The following is a 17,109-nucleotide window of genomic DNA, read 5'->3' on the forward strand; positions in this document are numbered from 1 at the left end:
GTGAATAGATAGATGAATGATGGATGGATAGACAGAAAGACAGACAGACAGGCAGGCAGGCAGGCAGGCAGGCAGATTGGCAGGCAGATCATAGTGTTTTATAGAAGAAAGAATTTGAACCAGAATTTTCAATCATCTAAGTCTACTTCATAAGCACCAAAATTAATTACCATTTAATATCCACCAGTATCTAGGTATCACTGGAGAGCATTTTAGGAATCAATCTTCACAATAATTCTAAACAATTAGAATGAAAATAAATCTACTATTAAAAGTGCAGAAACACATCTTGGGGCAATCCAGATTCCTGGTTGGAAGATTAGTTGTAGGTGTGTTTTAGAGTTACTGTGATGTTTCCACCACATTAACTTTAGGAGGACTGCTTCCGGGTCAATGAGCCCAGAAGACTCAATGCTTATCTTATAACCAAATCATAGACAATTTTCTCCTGGCAGAATGCATGCGAAGGCCTGACATGAAGATCTGTGCCTATGGTGCCAGTCACTCAGAGGCTGAAGTAGAAACATCACTTATGCCCAGGAGATCGGGAATAGACCAAGCAACATAGCAAGAGCCTATCCCTAAAGGAAAGGAGAACACGTGAGGAAATCTACTATTTTCTTGCTGAAGAAAAGTGTCAAACCGAAGAACAGTGTAGTTTGAGAGCTTGAGAGGCACTGAGAGCAGGAAGCTAGTAAGTACTGTACAGCCAGCCCCCAACAATGACTGTTCTAACCAGAGTGGCGGCTCCTCATGGGCTCTTCTTTCTTAGTATTTTTGAAACAGAGCTCTGGCTCTCTCGGAAAGGCAGTGGTGAGTGGCAGCTTTGGAACCATGGATGTGTGTGCCACAGGAGCGTGGCACATACTATATAACCATCTTTTCCTCTCTCTAGTGGGAAAAACAGAATGTATGATGTCCTTCATGAGACCATTGAAAATGATTTCCCTAAATTCCTGGGCAAGATCTTCGCATTCCTCGCCAATCCGGGCCTTATCATTCCAGCCATCCTACTGATGTTGTGAGTGACCCAGAACCTGGCTCTGCCTCGTGGAAACTTCTAGGAGCTGAAGCTTTCTAGATAGGAGCCTCCATTTCCCTCTCTTAGTCTGGCTTTCCCAGAAGCAGACCCTGAGACAGACTCAAATGCAAGTAGTTTGTCTGGAAGTAGGGAGGGTGAGGGATATGGCTACTTCTGCCATGGATGAGTCTACTGTAAATCTTTCTAGAAAACCCAAGGACACAAATGTGTCTTGTCTAAGGGTAAGCAGTCTCAGGCATTTGCAACCAACCAGGTTGATTGGAAATACGAAGCTGTGGAATCTGATCTTCTCAGAACACCGAGTGTGTGTTTGTTATGCTTGGATGTGTGGTGTCTTCTAAGGACCACCGTTGAAGCGTTGGTCCCCAGCCGGTGGCACTATGTTTGAGAAGACCTAGAAACTTGAGTTGGGGCTGACTGGAAGTAGTAGTTCATTGGATAGATTACTACCTGGTCACCATGACCACAATACCAAGTGTTGCATGACACTATTCCTGAGGAACTGTGAACAAACATCTCACCCGCATCAAAGTCCACCTCTGTGAACCAGTGAGTTGGTTAGGATTACTTATGGGAGTAGGGGTGCTGGACCTACCTACAGAAGCAGTAGTGACTCAAAGACACCTGCATCATCAAAACACAGCCAAGCATGGATGGCAGTTCACAAAAGCTACAAAGGTGGAGCTCACTGCACAGCCTGCAGGCAGCTCAACAGATTGAAGAGTCTCTTTCAGGCAAGGCTGCTAGTCTCTGCCTCTTTTAAGCAGCTTGATTATCTGAGTATCTCTCAGCAGAATCTTCTGAGTATCTGCTTGGAAGCTTGGGGAGGCAAGCCTAGTTTATCTGGTTTGTTTTAAAAAACCAACTACAACAACATCAACAACAACAAAACAGTATATGACCATGTAGTGTTGGCTGGCCTGGAGATTTCTGGGTAGACCAGACGGTCTTGAATTCATACAGATCCACCTGCCTCTGGTTCTTGAGTGCTGGGTCGTCCTAAAGCTTTTTTGAGTTGTTTTTTTCCTTTGTTTTGATAGTTTGTCAGCAGGATTAACTGTTTCACCTCTGTAGACACCCTCAGTCTTGAATCACTTCCCTGCTGGATGGGCTGTTTCACCTCAGAGGAAACATTTGCTACCCAATGCTCAGCAGAAACAACCTGAGGGAGAGAGGGTTTACTTTGCTCCTGTTTTAGAGACATAGCAGAATGGTTCCTATCATAACCAGGAAGTGGGGAGAGTGGGACCCAGAGCTGTGCTTTCTCCATTTTCTCCCTTCTTCAGCCCATTCACCCCAGCTCACCAGATGGCATTGCCTACATCACCCTCCCTCACTCACACCAGAGGTGCGCGCTGCACCATCTCCTAGGTGATTCTATACCAGGTCAGGCTGACACGGGGCATGTGTCCTTGGTGTTTGTGTATTGTCTGAGCCCCTGGCTGTCTTTTTCTTTGCTTCCCACCCAGCGTTATGAAGTTGTTGTACACCCTCTTTGTCAAGGTAGGCTGATGTCTCTGAAATCATGAATCCTTCCTCTTTTAAAATAATTTCTTTCAGATACTTCATATGAGAAACAACAAATAACAGAAAGGGCAGTTCAGCCTGACCTTTCTGCATAAAAAACAATCAAATTTTCCTCCTGGTCACTTAAGTTCCAGAATAAGGACTCTAAGACTAATCATTTATTAATGAATGCTTAGGCTATAAGCTTCAGTTTGCTCTCTGACTTGCTCTTCATTTTTTTATCCCTTTTATTCTAACCTGGGTTCAGCTACGTGGTTGGTTTCCTCTCCTTGTCTTCTCATTTCCATCTCCTCAGAGTTTCTGTGGTGACTCTCCCCTTTATTCTATCCTGAGTTCAGTTACCTGCTGGTTTATGTCCATTTCCTAAGTGGTCCCTGGGCAAACTCCCCAGAATTCTCTCTCCCTAACAAATACCCCACCCTCTATTTTCTGCCTCAGCCAATAGCCATAAGCTTTTTCATTGACAGATGATGCTTATAAAAGATTCTCTCTACATGTGTAGGTTGTATGAGTTTGCTTTTTGTTGCTATGATAAACACTATAACCAAGAGCACCTTTAAAGGGAGAGTGTTTGTTTGGCTTACATGACTCCATGTCCAAAACTGAAGGGAGTCAGGGTCAGATCTCAAGCAGGACCATTCACTGGAGTCATAGAAAAATGTTCTGACTGGCTTGTTCCCTGTGGTTTTCTCATTTTTCACAATTTGACCAGCACCGTTTGCTGTCTTTTTTTTCCAGTTTGTGTTTCTGCCTTTATTAAAAAATCAGGTTTGGACTTATTTCCAGGTCTTCAATTCTATTCTACTGATCTGTTTTTTGTGTGTTTGTGGGGTTTTTTGGTGCCAGTACTGTGCTGTCCTTTTTTATTGTCTCTGTAGCATAATTTGAGATGGGGATGGTAGCATCTCCATCAGTTCTTTTATTATTCAGAATCATTTTAGCTATCCTATAATATTTTTCACGTTTCTATATGGAGTTGAAAAATGTCCTTTCAAGTTCTGTGAAGAATTTCATTGAGGTTTTGATGGAGATTGCATTGAATCCGTAGAATGCCTTTGGTGGGATGACCATTTTTGCTCTATTCATCCTACTGGCCCATGAGCATAGGAGATCTTTCCATCTTCTGAGATCTTCTTCAATTTCTTTCTTCAGTGTCTTACAGCTTTTATCATTCAAGTCTTCCACTTCCTTGGTTAGAGTTACCTCAGGATATGTGATATTTTTGAGGGCATTGTGAAAGGTGCCATTTCCTTGATTTCTTCTCAGCCCATTTGTCATTTGTAGTCGGAAGGTTACCATTTTTTGTGTGTGTTAATTTTGCATACTGCTACTTTGCTGAAAGTGTCTATCAGCCGTAGAAATTGCCCAGTAGAATTTTTAAGGTCACTTACGTATACTAAATCATGTAGTATGCAAATAACGGTACTTGGACTTCACCCCTTCCAATTTGTATCCCCTTGATCTCCTTCAGTTGTCTTATTGCTCTAGCCAAGTCTGTATTGACCAGGTTTGAAAAGAGTCAACAACCTCATCGTGTTCCTTACTATAGTGGGAATTCTTGGGTTTCTCTCCATTTGAGTTGATGTTGACTCTGACCTTGTTATAAATTGATTTTATTTGTTGAAATATGTCCCCAAAATCCCTAGTCTCTCCAGGCCCTTATCATGAGTAGGTGTTAAATTTTCTCAAAGGCCTTTTTTGCAATCTAATGAGGTGATCATGTGTTTTTTCTCCTTCCATCTGTTTATATGGTGGATTACATTTCTTGACTTACATGTGTGGAATCATTCCTGCATCTCTGAACAAGCCTGCTTACTTGATCATGGAGGTTGAGCTTTTTTTTTTTAAGTTTGTTTGTTTGTTTGTTTATATATTCCAGATTTTATTCCCCTCCCAGTCCACCCCCCCCCAAGAGTTCCACATCCCATACCTCTTCCCTGCCTCCCCACTCCCCCCCATCTCCACAAAGATGTCCCCACCCCACCCATCCCACCAAACCTCTAAACTTTCTGGGGCTTCCAGTCTCTTGTGGGTTAGGTGCATCTTTTCTAACTGAACCCAGACCTAGAAATCCTCTGCTGTATAAGTGTTGGCAGCTTCATATCAGCTGGTGTATGCTACCTCGTTGGTGATCCAGTGTCTAAGAGATCTTGGAGGGTAGGGGTTCAGGTTAATTGAGACTGCTGGTCCTCCTACAGGGTTGCCCTCCTCCTTAGCTTCCTCCAGCTTTTCCCTAATTCAACCAGAGTGATCAGCAGCGTCTGTTCATTGGTTGGGTGCACATATCTGCATCTGACTCTTTCAGCTGTTTGTTGGGTCTTTTGGAGGGCAGTCATGATAGGTCCCTTTTTGTGAGCACTCCATAGCCTCAGTAATGGTGTTAGGCCTTGGGGCCTCCCCTTAAGCTGGATCCCACTTTGAGTCTGTTGCTGGACCTTCTTTTCCTCGGGCTATTCTCCATTTCCATCCCTGCATTTCTTCCAGACAGGAAGAATTATGGGTCAGAGCTTTGGCTGTGGGATAGGTTGATCTTTTTGATGTATTCTTTGGTTCAGTCTGCAAATATTTTATTGAGAATTTTCATCTAAGTTCATATGAGAAATTGGTCTGTTGGGCCTTTATGTGGGGTAGTGTGGAGTAGATATCAGGATAACTATGGTCTCATAAAAAGAATTGGGCTATGTTCCTTCTGTTTCTATTTTGTGGAATAATTTGAGAAGTATTGCAATTAACTCTACTTTGATAGTCTGACAGAATTCTATGCTAAAACCAACTAGCCTGGTGTTTTTTTTGCTTTTGTTTTTTTGTTTTTTTGTTTGTTTGTTTGTTTGTTTGTTTGTTTTTTTGTTTTTGGTTTTTTGGTTTTTTGGGTTTTTTTGTTTTTGTGTTTTTGTTGTTGTTGTTGTGGTTTTTTGGGGGGTTTTTTGTTTTTTTTTTTTTTTGGCTGGGAGACTTTTAATTACTGCTTCTATATAACTAGGGGTTACAGGTCTGTTTAAATTGCCTAGCTGATCTTGATTGAACCTTGGTAGATGGTATATTATGCCCAAACTCAATAAAATGGAGAGGGCGTCCAGAACCTGAGGTGGTAAGACCAGCTCAAACTGCTTTGGTATTTCAGGGATCCTAGGGGATCCCAGCTCCTGTCATCTTCATATACCCCAGGGTGATGGGAGGTCCTGTAATCTTCATATATCCCAGGGTGATGTGAGGTCCTGTCATCTTCATATATCCCAGGGTGATAGGAGGTCCTGTCATCTTCATATATCCCAGGGTGATGTGAGGTCCTGTCATCTTCATATATCCCAGGGTGATGTGAGGTCCTGTCATCTTCATATATCCCAGGGTGATGGGAGGTATGCTTTTTTCTTTTAGTCTGGCCATCTACTACCTGAACTCAGTTTCAAAAAGTCTTTCGAGAGCTAATACCCAGCTTCGAAAGAAAATCCAAGCGGTGAGTATTTCAGGGGCTACATCCTGTGTTCTTGTGAGTGTCTTGGGGGCTACATCCCTAAATGTCTTCTTTTTTCTTGATGATTTGCTCTGTGATGTCAGTCGTGTTCCTTCAATGCTTTCCTCATAAGCCGAATCCCAACGTGCCTGCACTACAGGGAGCATCCTGTGGGGTTCAACAGCATGCATATACGGTATGGAATATTTGAGAGGCTGATGTACAGCTTAGTGGTAGAAAAAGCGCTTAATAGTCACAAAGTTTAGAGTCAGTCACTAGCACTCACACATCACACACACACACACACACACACACACACACACACACACACACAGAACCCTTAATAGTTTAGGTACTAAAAGATGAGCAAATAACATATTGCTGATCCTTAGCCTAAGATGTCTCCTTAGTCTCCTTGATAAACAAGCAGCTTCTCTCAATTGATATCCCAGTTGATGATATCCAGTTGATACTCCAACTGTTCTCCCTGGACAGACAGACAGATACACACACACATCACATATACGTATATATATACACTCACACACACACACTCACATACACAGGGATACACTCACACATACACATTTACAAACACACACTCTCACACACATTCACACACATACACTAAACACACACACACAGAGACACACATACACACAGAGACACACACTCACACATATACACACAGAGATACATGCTCATACACATACACACAGAGACACACACTAAAGGACAAACTCTAATAATCTCTGAGTCACACATACAGAAACGTTCTCGCATATACACACACATATACCTCCCACACACACTAGAGGGCAAACTAACAACCTCCGAGTCCCGTCATCCTCATTTCCTGTCACACTTCTGAGCTAACTTTACATGTCTTGCTGCCAGTTCCCCACCCACACCGCCTTCTGTCCAGATACAGGAGAACACTGAGGTATAGGATAGGCGGAGCGTCAAGTGCCGTGTGAACCTGGGCCCCACACCACACTCTCCAGTTAGTTGTACAACCAATAACAGGCAGTTGAAGGTGGTCAGCAAGAACCGTAAACACAGTCCTATGTCACCTCTCATGATCCATGGCTCTAAGCATCGGATAACCATACCCTTCACTGGCATTAATGATTCCTTTTTTTCCCCCAGCTCCGTGAAGTTGAGAAGAACCACAAATCCATCAAGGGAAAAGCCACAGTCACATATTCAGAGGACACAAATAAGAACAGCTCCAAAAATGCCACCCAGCCACATCTTACTAATGAAGGTATTTCCCACCATAAAGACGTTTTCCAAGTCCACGTGGAAGTTGTAAAGAATGTCCAGCGTGAACTCGGATGGGTCTGGGTTTAAGATAAGGACACTGATAACTACTTAGCAAGGTGAAGCGCCTGCCTCCTGGGATGGCAATGATGAAAGTGGAGCCCTGGTGCACAGAGCAAACCAACACATACTTGCCAGAGGTAGTTTGTAGTTTCTAAAGGGAGACATGCTAGAGCTGGAGAGGTAGCTCAGAGGTTAAGCATGCTGGCTGCTCCCAAAGGATCAGGATCTATTTCCAGCACCCATATGGCGGCTCACAGTCCAACGCTATCTTCTGGCATTTGTGGTCTACACACGCGGCCCATAAACATACATGCAGGGAAAACACTCACATACATAAATAGTGATAAAAACTTCTGCCAGGCAGTGAGGGCATGTACCTTTAATCCTAGCACTCCTGAGGCAGAGGCAAGCAGATCTCTGTAAGTTCGAAGCTAGCCTGGTCTACAGAACGAGTTCCAGGACAGTCAGTACTACACAGACAAACCCTGTCATGAAAAAAAAACTATTAATAATAATAACTTTCAAAGAGACATACCATATAGAATAAGCTGGTGGGAAAGGGAAAAGGTTTCTCCCAGAAGAGTCTCAGGTCTCTAAAGAGTGATCACAGATAGACCCGGTTCTGATGTTGGGGACAGGAAATGGTGGGATTAAAAGACTATGTCTGAGGTTATCTCGTTGTCTGGGGACTAATATACCATAGTGCCGACCTTGGATGAGAGAACTGTACAAGATGTACCATAGTCAATAATCTAAGAGTTAGAATTTTCCTATGTGTTCCAATTTAATAGCAGTTGCATTTTTTCACATTTTTTTCACCATTATTTTTAGACATTAACCAGAATACTACCATCTGCTATGACCAACAAGTCCAAAATATCTCATTACATCTCACTCAATGCAAAATCCATATGGGGTGTTTCCACTTACTGGGCACAAGTACAGGGAATGTTGGGGTGGTCAGGGGCTAAGGCTGGGTATTTTCAGGTATTGAAAAAAATATTCTTATTTTTCAAAAGAACCAGAGATAAGGCTCACACAGCTTTACTGAAGTGATAAGAGAGCTTTACTGGGAGTGAAGCAACAGTACTGATCAGAAAGGAACACTGCAAATAAAGATTCACAGCAGAGGACATGAGTGAAGTCTGTAGCCCTGGCATACAGTCTAGAGTCTCATTTTGTGGGGGAGTAGTGGCTGGTTACCAAGAGGCATGGTTTGGTGAATTTCCTGTTTCAATCATAGATTAATTCACATGTTCTTTTTTTCTACTGTAGATATTTGCCTTACCGTGCATGTGCCCAAAACAAGTTCAGAATGAATCAGCACTTCCATTCATCATACCCAGATAGATGGGGAATAGACTTGAGCAGAAACTGTCTAAACGGAATTGTTGTTAGGGGCAGAAAATGTATGCTATCGTTCAGAGAGGGGGTTCTGAGGTTGCTAGGTGCGTTGTTCAAAGATGCAATGTTAACAGTGCATTCAGGTAAAGGAGCCGAGCTGTCAAATGCATAAGAAGGGGTATGGTGTGCACTAACTCAAAACTAAATAGGACCCCAGAATACTATACTATTCCCTATGTTTGTCTGCTTTGAAAGGAAAACATGAATCCTTCCATCCCATGGGTCTGCCTGTATCAAATGTCTGAAAGAAGGGAAGTCTAGAAGTCATAGCTGGTGGTGGTACATCCAAATGCACAGAGGAGTGTTGTCTACTCTGTGTTCCATAAGAAGAGGAGCTGAGCTTAGGAAGGAGCATGTCCCCATCTTGGAAACAGGAGGAGGGAGAAAATATGTAAGCAAAAGACCTGGAAATGAGGCTGTTTCCTAGGGGTTTGCATACTCTCCTCCTCCCTTCCATCATCAGATTGGACCTGGCCATCATTCTGAGAGGCTGCTGCTACTATGGTCCCAATTTCTACTCTGAGAAACTGAGAATAAAACTCTACCTTGTGGCTGGAGGGGCAGCTCGGCAGTTAAGAGTGTTTGCTGCTCTTCCAGTGGCCACACGTTCCCCCAGCACATGCACTGGGTGGCTTATAACCCCTGTAACTCACAGCTCCAGGGGATCTGATGACTTCTATCCCCCGGAGACCCCTGCACACACCTGACTTGCATACACACATAAATAAACACGTTTATTTAAAATAAATCTTTTAAAAAAGCCTCTAGCTTAAGGCAAGAGTTCAAACTGTAGTTCCCAGGCAGCAGATAAAGTTCTTCCTATTCAAGTACATACCAGACCCCAGGGGTAATCTGACAGCTCCAAAGGGGACTGGAATCTGCATATATATAGCAGAGCAGCTCCAGAAAGCTCCAATGGAAACACAGACAAAATCTTCTACATCTCTTTTCTTGCCTCTTTTTTCCAGAGCCCACATCTTACTCTCCCAGCCAAATCCAGACTCTGGACAAGAAAGCGCGGGGCTCCAGCACCTCCAGGACTGATGGTGGGGCCTCACAGTCTACCTCCTGGCACCATGTTGGGTCTCAGCCACCAAGAGTCAGACAAGATTCTGGCCAACCCCAGTCTCAGACTTACACAGGCAGGTCACCTTCTGGAAAGAGAACCCAGAGGCCTCACAACTGATAGCTGGCATTCATGGGTGTCCCAGTCCTGGCCTTGATCCTCAAGCTCTTCTGTTTTACATATCTCTTCCCTTCTTGTCTCACATACATACGTGTTTCCTTATGGCACATGTAACATATGAACTTTAATCCTTGGTTCCAAACCTTGATTGCTAACCAAAGGGGATAGCAGTGGCTTCCCCTGATTTGGGGAGTGGCAGGAGCTGAAACCTTGTTTGAACTAACTGGCCCTCTCAATATCTTGCTGAGGAAACTCTGGACCTCACACGCTAGTAGTTTCCTTTGCATCCAGACTTGGGAAGGCAGGGATGAGGCCATGACTCCCTGTGTGGAATTTTTCCATGGTGTATGTTTGGATCCAGTTTCTACAGCCCCTCTAAACAGAACTATGGTATGGAGGAGCCTACAGATCTCACATCAGCCCCATCTAAAGGAGGCTAGATAGTTCAAATGGCAGGTACAAGCAAATAAAAACAGAAGTGGATGAGGCAGAGTCCTCCCAACAGAAAGATCTGCAACACCCAGGACCCAGCCTGGGGAAGCTGACGCCAATCAAACACAGAGACTGCACTGGAGCCTCCTAGCAGAAGACAAACACACAGGCAGCATGGTTCTTCTGATCCAGCTGAAGAAAACTTGAAGACTGCTCAGGGCAGGAAAATCTTTTTCGAGCATAAAATTCTAAAAGCAATTAATCTGTTTCCTGTATAAGGGTTCTTAAAGATGGTAATTCTTTGCAAAATGTATTCTAGTGGGCATAAGTGAGGGAAGCCAGACTGTTAAGAAGGCTTTGCTAGAAGCCAAAGGCTTAGCAAGGTGGAAGTTTAGTTCAGGATTCTCTAGAAACCCTAAGTGTAAGGAAGAAGTACTTTCCTCTATATTCCCAGACACGGGTGAGCAGCAAAGCTTCGGACCACGGGAGCATCTCACCCCATGTCTCTGCGTATTCTGAAGTTCTTCTTTTAGCCACTTACAGTTTTGTAGGTATCACCTGAGTCCTCAGGGGCCCTCAGAACTCTCTCTCTCTCTCTCTCTCTCTCTCTCTCTCTCTCTCTCTCTCTCTCACACACACACACACACACACACACACACACACACACACACACGCATTAAGCATCAAGCAAAGTCCTAGTGGTGAGAAGATTTCACAGCTACTCATAACTTACACAAGTAATGCACTTCTCAAACTGGATTTCACACATAAGCTACAATGGGATGGAAATGAAGACATATGAGCAGGAGAAACAGGGTAGTTACCTTCACCTCAGTTCATCCTAACAAAATGAAGAGCTCCATGAACCCCCAGTAAGCCTCCAGATCTGACACTGCCTTCAAGTCACCACTGCCATCTGGGGACAAACATTCTGGCTGTAAGCTTACCTAAGATATCAACACAGGAACTCAGGCAAGCTAAGCCACACCAGCCAGCAGACCCCACAGCACCTTCCATGTCCTCAGCTCATCTTGGCTGCGTCATGCCAACTCAGAAACGAGAACTAGTGGAGGTCCCTCCTGAGCCATCAGTCTCTGTTACTGTTGGGCATCTGACAGCTAACAATACACATAAGCACCTATTACAAACCATTACAAATGGACTAAACCATCCATTTTGAGGAAGCATAATTTTATGTAAAGGAATACATTTGCTATCTATTGCTATATACCAAATGAGCCCTTAAACTGATGCCTTAAAGTGGGTTAGGCATAGTGGCACATGCCTATAATTCCGGGCACTCAGGAGGCAGAGACGAGGTTTGCATCAAGCTCAATGCCAATCTAGTTTGCATAGTAAATTTCAGACCAGCCAAGGCTGTCTCATGAGAACCTGTCTCAAAATCCAAAAAGAAAGTAAGTAAAGTATATTAAACATCTGTTATATCAAATAGTGTGTATGGGTCAAGAATTTGGGGGTGGGCTGGGGATATAGCTTAATTGGTAAAGCACTACAGTGAAAGTATGGGGACCTTAGTTTGAGCCCCATGGAAAAGTCAGAAGCACTATCCTGTATCTATAACCCAGTGCTTACTGGCAAGGGGACATGGAGACAGACAGATCCTTGGGACTTGCTGACTGGCCAGTGAGCTCCAGGTTCTGTGATTCTGTGTCAAAAAATAAAGTAGAGAGGGATGGGGGAGGCAGTGGATGTGGATCTCCACATCATGTGTATACACTGGAGTGTGTGCATTTATATACAGAGTGGGGGATCCTCATCGAGAGGGAGACAACTCCTCAGTTAGGATCCCCAGGCTGATGGAGGAATATCTACATACATGTGCACCCTATGCATGTGTGCAAACACACACACACACACACACACACACACACACACACACACACACACACGAATCTGTTCTAGTTCTGGGCATTGCAAGCAAATGAAGCTGAAAGGCACAATCCCATAATGGGTTCACCCACATGGCTATGCTATGAGCTGGAGGCCTTAATTCCTCTGGTACTGACAGGAGACCATGGCTATTCTCCCTGTGAACCTTTCCACAAAGCTGTGTCAAAGTCAAAACTACAGAGGCAGATCTTCAGTAAGGGGGGTTCTGTCTGTTAATAAGCAAAGGTTAGGATTGCAATCTGGAATACAGCACCCACAGGCCAGAGAGGACTATGTTATGTGTGGAAAACAAAGGATAGGTTGACTGTTTCTTAGAGAGATCTACACATGTAGATGTCCTGTGGCATCGTGGGTATTTTCAGGAGCTAGACGTTCACATTGGCAGTACTTAATGTATAAAGCCAGTCTTGGGTTTTTTAAAACTTTATATTTTCTCTGCATGGGTGTTTTGCCTGCATGTGTGCCTATACACCTTATGCATGCCTGGTGCCCATGTAGTTCAGAGGAGTGCTTCAGACATTGAAGAACTCGAGTTATAGACAGTTGTTAGCAACCATGTGGATGCTGGGATTCAAACCCAGGTCCTCTGGTAGAGAAGCCAGTGCTCTAACCATTGAGCATTTTCCCTATCCCTCACTGTCTAGTAAATCTTCACTGCTACTTGAGTGAGCTAAAGAATGAGGCAGAGGAAGAACACGTGGGTGAGAGAAAAATGTTAAGGTGATGTGGGCTTACAAAGGACATTATTGTTCAAAAACAAACGAAGGTGGCAGGTGGCCATCTGCTCTGCCTTCTCAGGGGTGACTTTCCAGCTACTCCATCTTACTCCCTGAAGGCATCACAGCCTGCGGAGGAGGGCTGGCAGCAGAGCTGTGTGTAGGGCATGGCCACCCAGGTGGCATTGTCCACACTGTGGATCTGGCCAAAATGTCGACCTCTGTAGACAGTTCAGAAGGAACTGGACCAATGCACCCCACCCAATTACCAACCTCAGAATCAGAGAGGTGCAGTGTGGTAACACTCCTAAGGTGGCTGTGTCACTATCCTGGCCCTCCAGCTGTGAGAGATAATCTTGTCAGGCTCCCCAGGTCTCCTCTCATACCTGAGGTTGTACCTACGAGCATTTACACTTGACTTACAGTCTCAGCCTTCTTGGTTACCTGCCACTGCCACCTTCCAGTGCCCAGAAGATGGCCACCAGCAGGCAAGGCTGGTGTAGCAAGAATAGATTCTTTGGATAGCTAGGGAGAGTTCTGACTCTGGTGCCTCCTGTGGTAGAATTGGGATACAGCAAGTTCTAAACCTGCAACCTGTTACCACACAGACTAGGTACTAGGATGTTAAGGCCTAGTTGGACTAGACAGCTTAACTCATGTGGTAATTGACAAATACAGACTGGAGTGGCTTGCTATCTCTGCCCACCCTGACTTTCTAGCAGGTTACCTGGGGTTTATACTTATGAATGGCATCAGAGGTCCTACAGAGAATAGAAGTGACAGGGCTTCTTGAACCCTGGGGTTAGAGCAATGTCATTCTGCTGCATTCTCTACCCAGAGTCAAAAGGTAGAAAAAAACTACATCTCTCAATGGCAGGAACACCAAGAACTGGGAGGCATTGTTCATCCATTACAAATGAGTGTTGGTGGACAGATAAAAGTTTTTGTCACACACACACACACACACACACACACACACACACACACACACACGCTCACTCACAGGGCCTCATCTTGCTCAGTCTGAGCCTGAGACACTGCCCAGCCCTCGGGGACTAGGGAAAGAGGTGACAGATAGCATTAGGCCCCCATTATCTCTGTGGGGTGGGTCCCTCAGCAGAGGCTTCTCTTTGTTTACACTGTGGGTTGAGAGTAAGGATGGCTTCTGTAAACCACGAGACCTGGGGATCAAGAAGAAAGGTGCAGAATGAGGCAGGCCTTGCTACCATCAATCTTAAGGAAGCCAATCACTTAGTGTGCTCATGCCTCAGTTTCCACAGCTCACTATTGAGGATGACAGTTTTCCCACTGTCACTCTGACTTGTACATTCACTGATTGTCCTAGTAGGGTTTTACTGCTGTGCACAGACACCACAACCAAGGCAAGTCTTATAAGGACAACATTTAATTGGGGCTGGCTTACAGGTTCAGAGGTTCAGTCCATTATCATCAAGGGTGGAACATGGCAGCATCCAGGCAGGCACGGTGCAGGAGGAGCTAAGAGTTCTACATCTTCATCTGAAGGATGAGAGTTTAAAGGCCACTCCCACAGTGACACGCCTACTCCAACAAGGTCACACACATTCCAATAGGGCTGAGCATGTACAAACCATCACACTGATGCTAGCAGATGATGTGCTAGCCAGGGAAACTGACCAGGGTATAGTAGCACACAGCTTTTACCTAGCACTCTAGAGACAGATACAAGTGGATCTCTGGGAGTTTGAGGACAGGCTGATCCACAGAATGAGTTCCATACCAGCCTATATAGGGACTCTGTCTTAAAATAATTTATTATTATTATTATTATTATTATTATTATTAAATTTTAATTTAAGCTTTTCTTGTTATAAATGAAATTATGGGGCTGCCAAGATGCAGCCTGGATTAGTAGCACACACTTTTAATCCCAGCATTTGGGAGGCAGAGGCAGGCATAACTCTGGTGAGCTTAAGGCTTATGTAACAAGTTCCAAGCTAGCCAGACCTACAGTGACACTCTCTCTCAAAAATGAAAGAAAAGGTGACTTAGCCAGGTAGTGGTGACACACATCCCAGCACTCAGGAGGCTGTCCAATCTCTATGAGTTTGACGCCAGCCTGACCTACAGAGTTAGTTCCAGGGCAGTCAGGGCTACACAAAGAAACCCTGTCTCAAAAAGCTGAAAGGAAAAAAGGGAGGGAAAAAAGATGGCTGAATGGATAAAGGCACTTGCTGCCAATCTTGATGACAGAGTTCAATCCCCAGGACCCACATGGCTGAAGAAAAGAACCAATTCTCACAAGTTGTCCTTTGACCATATGTGTACCATAGCACACTACACAACTAATAAATTTAAATTTATTTTTAGAAGAAAACAAAGGTTGGAGCATGTGGTACATGCCCTTAATTCCAGCATTCTTCAGGCAGACCCAGGCAAGTTTCTGAGTTCAAGTCTACACAAGGAGTTCCAGACTAGGCAGACCTACACAATGAGACCTTTGAGGGTGGGGAGTCCATTGTTTAGATTTAGAGAAACACTATCAAAACTAAGATGTGAGCCAGACATGGTGGTACACGCCTTTAATACCAGCAGTGGGGAGGCAGAGGTAGGCAGATCTCTGAGTTTGAGGCCAGTCTGAACTATAAAGCAAGTTTCAAGAACGCTAGGGCTACGCAGGCTACACACACACACACACACACCAAACAAACAAACAAACAAAAACAAAACCGGGGCTGGAGAGATGGCTCAATGTTTAAAGCACTGACTACTGAGTTCAAATCCCAGCAACCACATGGTGGCTCACAACCATCTGTAATGAGACTCTGATGCCCTCTTCTGGTGTGTCTGAAGACAGCTACAGTGTACTCATATATAATAAATAAATAAATCTTTTTTAAAAACTGGGGAAAAAGATAGATAGATAGATAGATAGATAGATAGATAGATAGATAGATAGATAGATAGATAGATAGATGGATGGATGGATGGATGGATGGATGGATGGATGGATGGATGGATGGATAGATGAGATGGGGGACCAGGTACAGTGGGTGCCCAGGTCTCAGGAGGCAGAAACAGAATGATCTCTGAAACTCTGAGGCCAGCCTGATCAACATACTGAGTTCCAGGACAGTCAGGGCTACACAGTGAGACCCCATCTCAAATAGATGATAAATAGATAGATAGATAGATAGATAGATAGACAGACAGACAGACAGATAGATAGATGGATGGATGATAGGCAGACAGATTACATACATACATACATGCAAACATACATAGACCAACAGGAATAAATAAGATGGGGGACCATAAAAGAAGAAAGACATCCAATATCAATGTCTGGACTCTGCATGTGTGTGCATACTTACACACATGTGTACACATGTGAAAACATATTCTGCTATTAAATACTACTCAGCTATTAAAAACAATGATGTATGAAATTTGCAGGCAGATGGCTGGAACTAGAAAAGAATCATCCTGGTTGAGGTAACCCAGACCCAGAAAGACAACATGGTATGTACTCACTTATAAGTAGACATTAGCTATTAAATAAAGGATAATCATGCTCCAGTCCACAGACTTAGAGAGGCTAAGTAACAAGGAGGGCTCGAGGTGTGTGTGTGTGTGTGTGTGTGTGTGTGTGTGTGTGTGTGTGTGTGTGTGTGTGACATGGATCTCCCTGGAAAGAGGAAATAGATTTTGCAGGTTGACAGGGGGCAAATTACTTTTTTTTTTCCAAAGAAGAAGGAGGCTTAATAAGACCGTTTAAAGTAGAAAGGATGAAGATGTTAACAATCAGCAAATTTACCATCTAAACGGATTTTCCAATTCCTGTCATTTAGACAATGAAAATAAATATTTACCTACCGCCTCTGGAAGTTGAATGGTACTGGTAACTGTGTCATCATGTGAAACGCAATTGTATTTAGAGACAATGTGTTATTTACACATGTAAGTAAATGATAAAAAGTGAATGAGGGTGTGTAAAAATTGGTGTTAGGTCCAAGTGGATCAAGGACCTCCACATCAAACCAGATACACTCAAACTAATAGAAGAAAAAGTGGGGAAGCAACTCGAACACATGGGCACTGGAGAAAATTTCCTGAACAAAACACCAATGGCTTA

General features: G+C 43.9%; 1 protein-coding gene across 1 annotated transcript in view; it reads left to right on the forward strand.

The window, feature by feature from the left end:
• Tmc2 (transmembrane channel-like 2) overlaps window positions 1-10,253 on the forward strand; it is a 68,058-nt gene extending 57,805 nt beyond the window's left edge. The window contains 4 exon segments of the mRNA NM_001106510.1: window positions 896-1,021; window positions 5,945-6,023; window positions 7,170-7,287; window positions 9,719-10,253. Coding sequence (NP_001099980.1) covers window positions 896-1,021; window positions 5,945-6,023; window positions 7,170-7,287; window positions 9,719-9,936 — 541 coding nt within the window. The 3' untranslated portion in view covers window positions 9,937-10,253.
• The last annotated feature ends 6,856 nt before the right edge of the window (window positions 10,254-17,109 follow it).

Source organism: Rattus norvegicus, chromosome 3, assembly GCF_021556685.1.
Source record: "Rattus norvegicus strain SHRSP/BbbUtx chromosome 3, alternate assembly SHRSP_T2T, whole genome shotgun sequence".
In the NCBI taxonomy this organism is placed as follows: domain Eukaryota; kingdom Metazoa; phylum Chordata; class Mammalia; order Rodentia; family Muridae; genus Rattus; species Rattus norvegicus.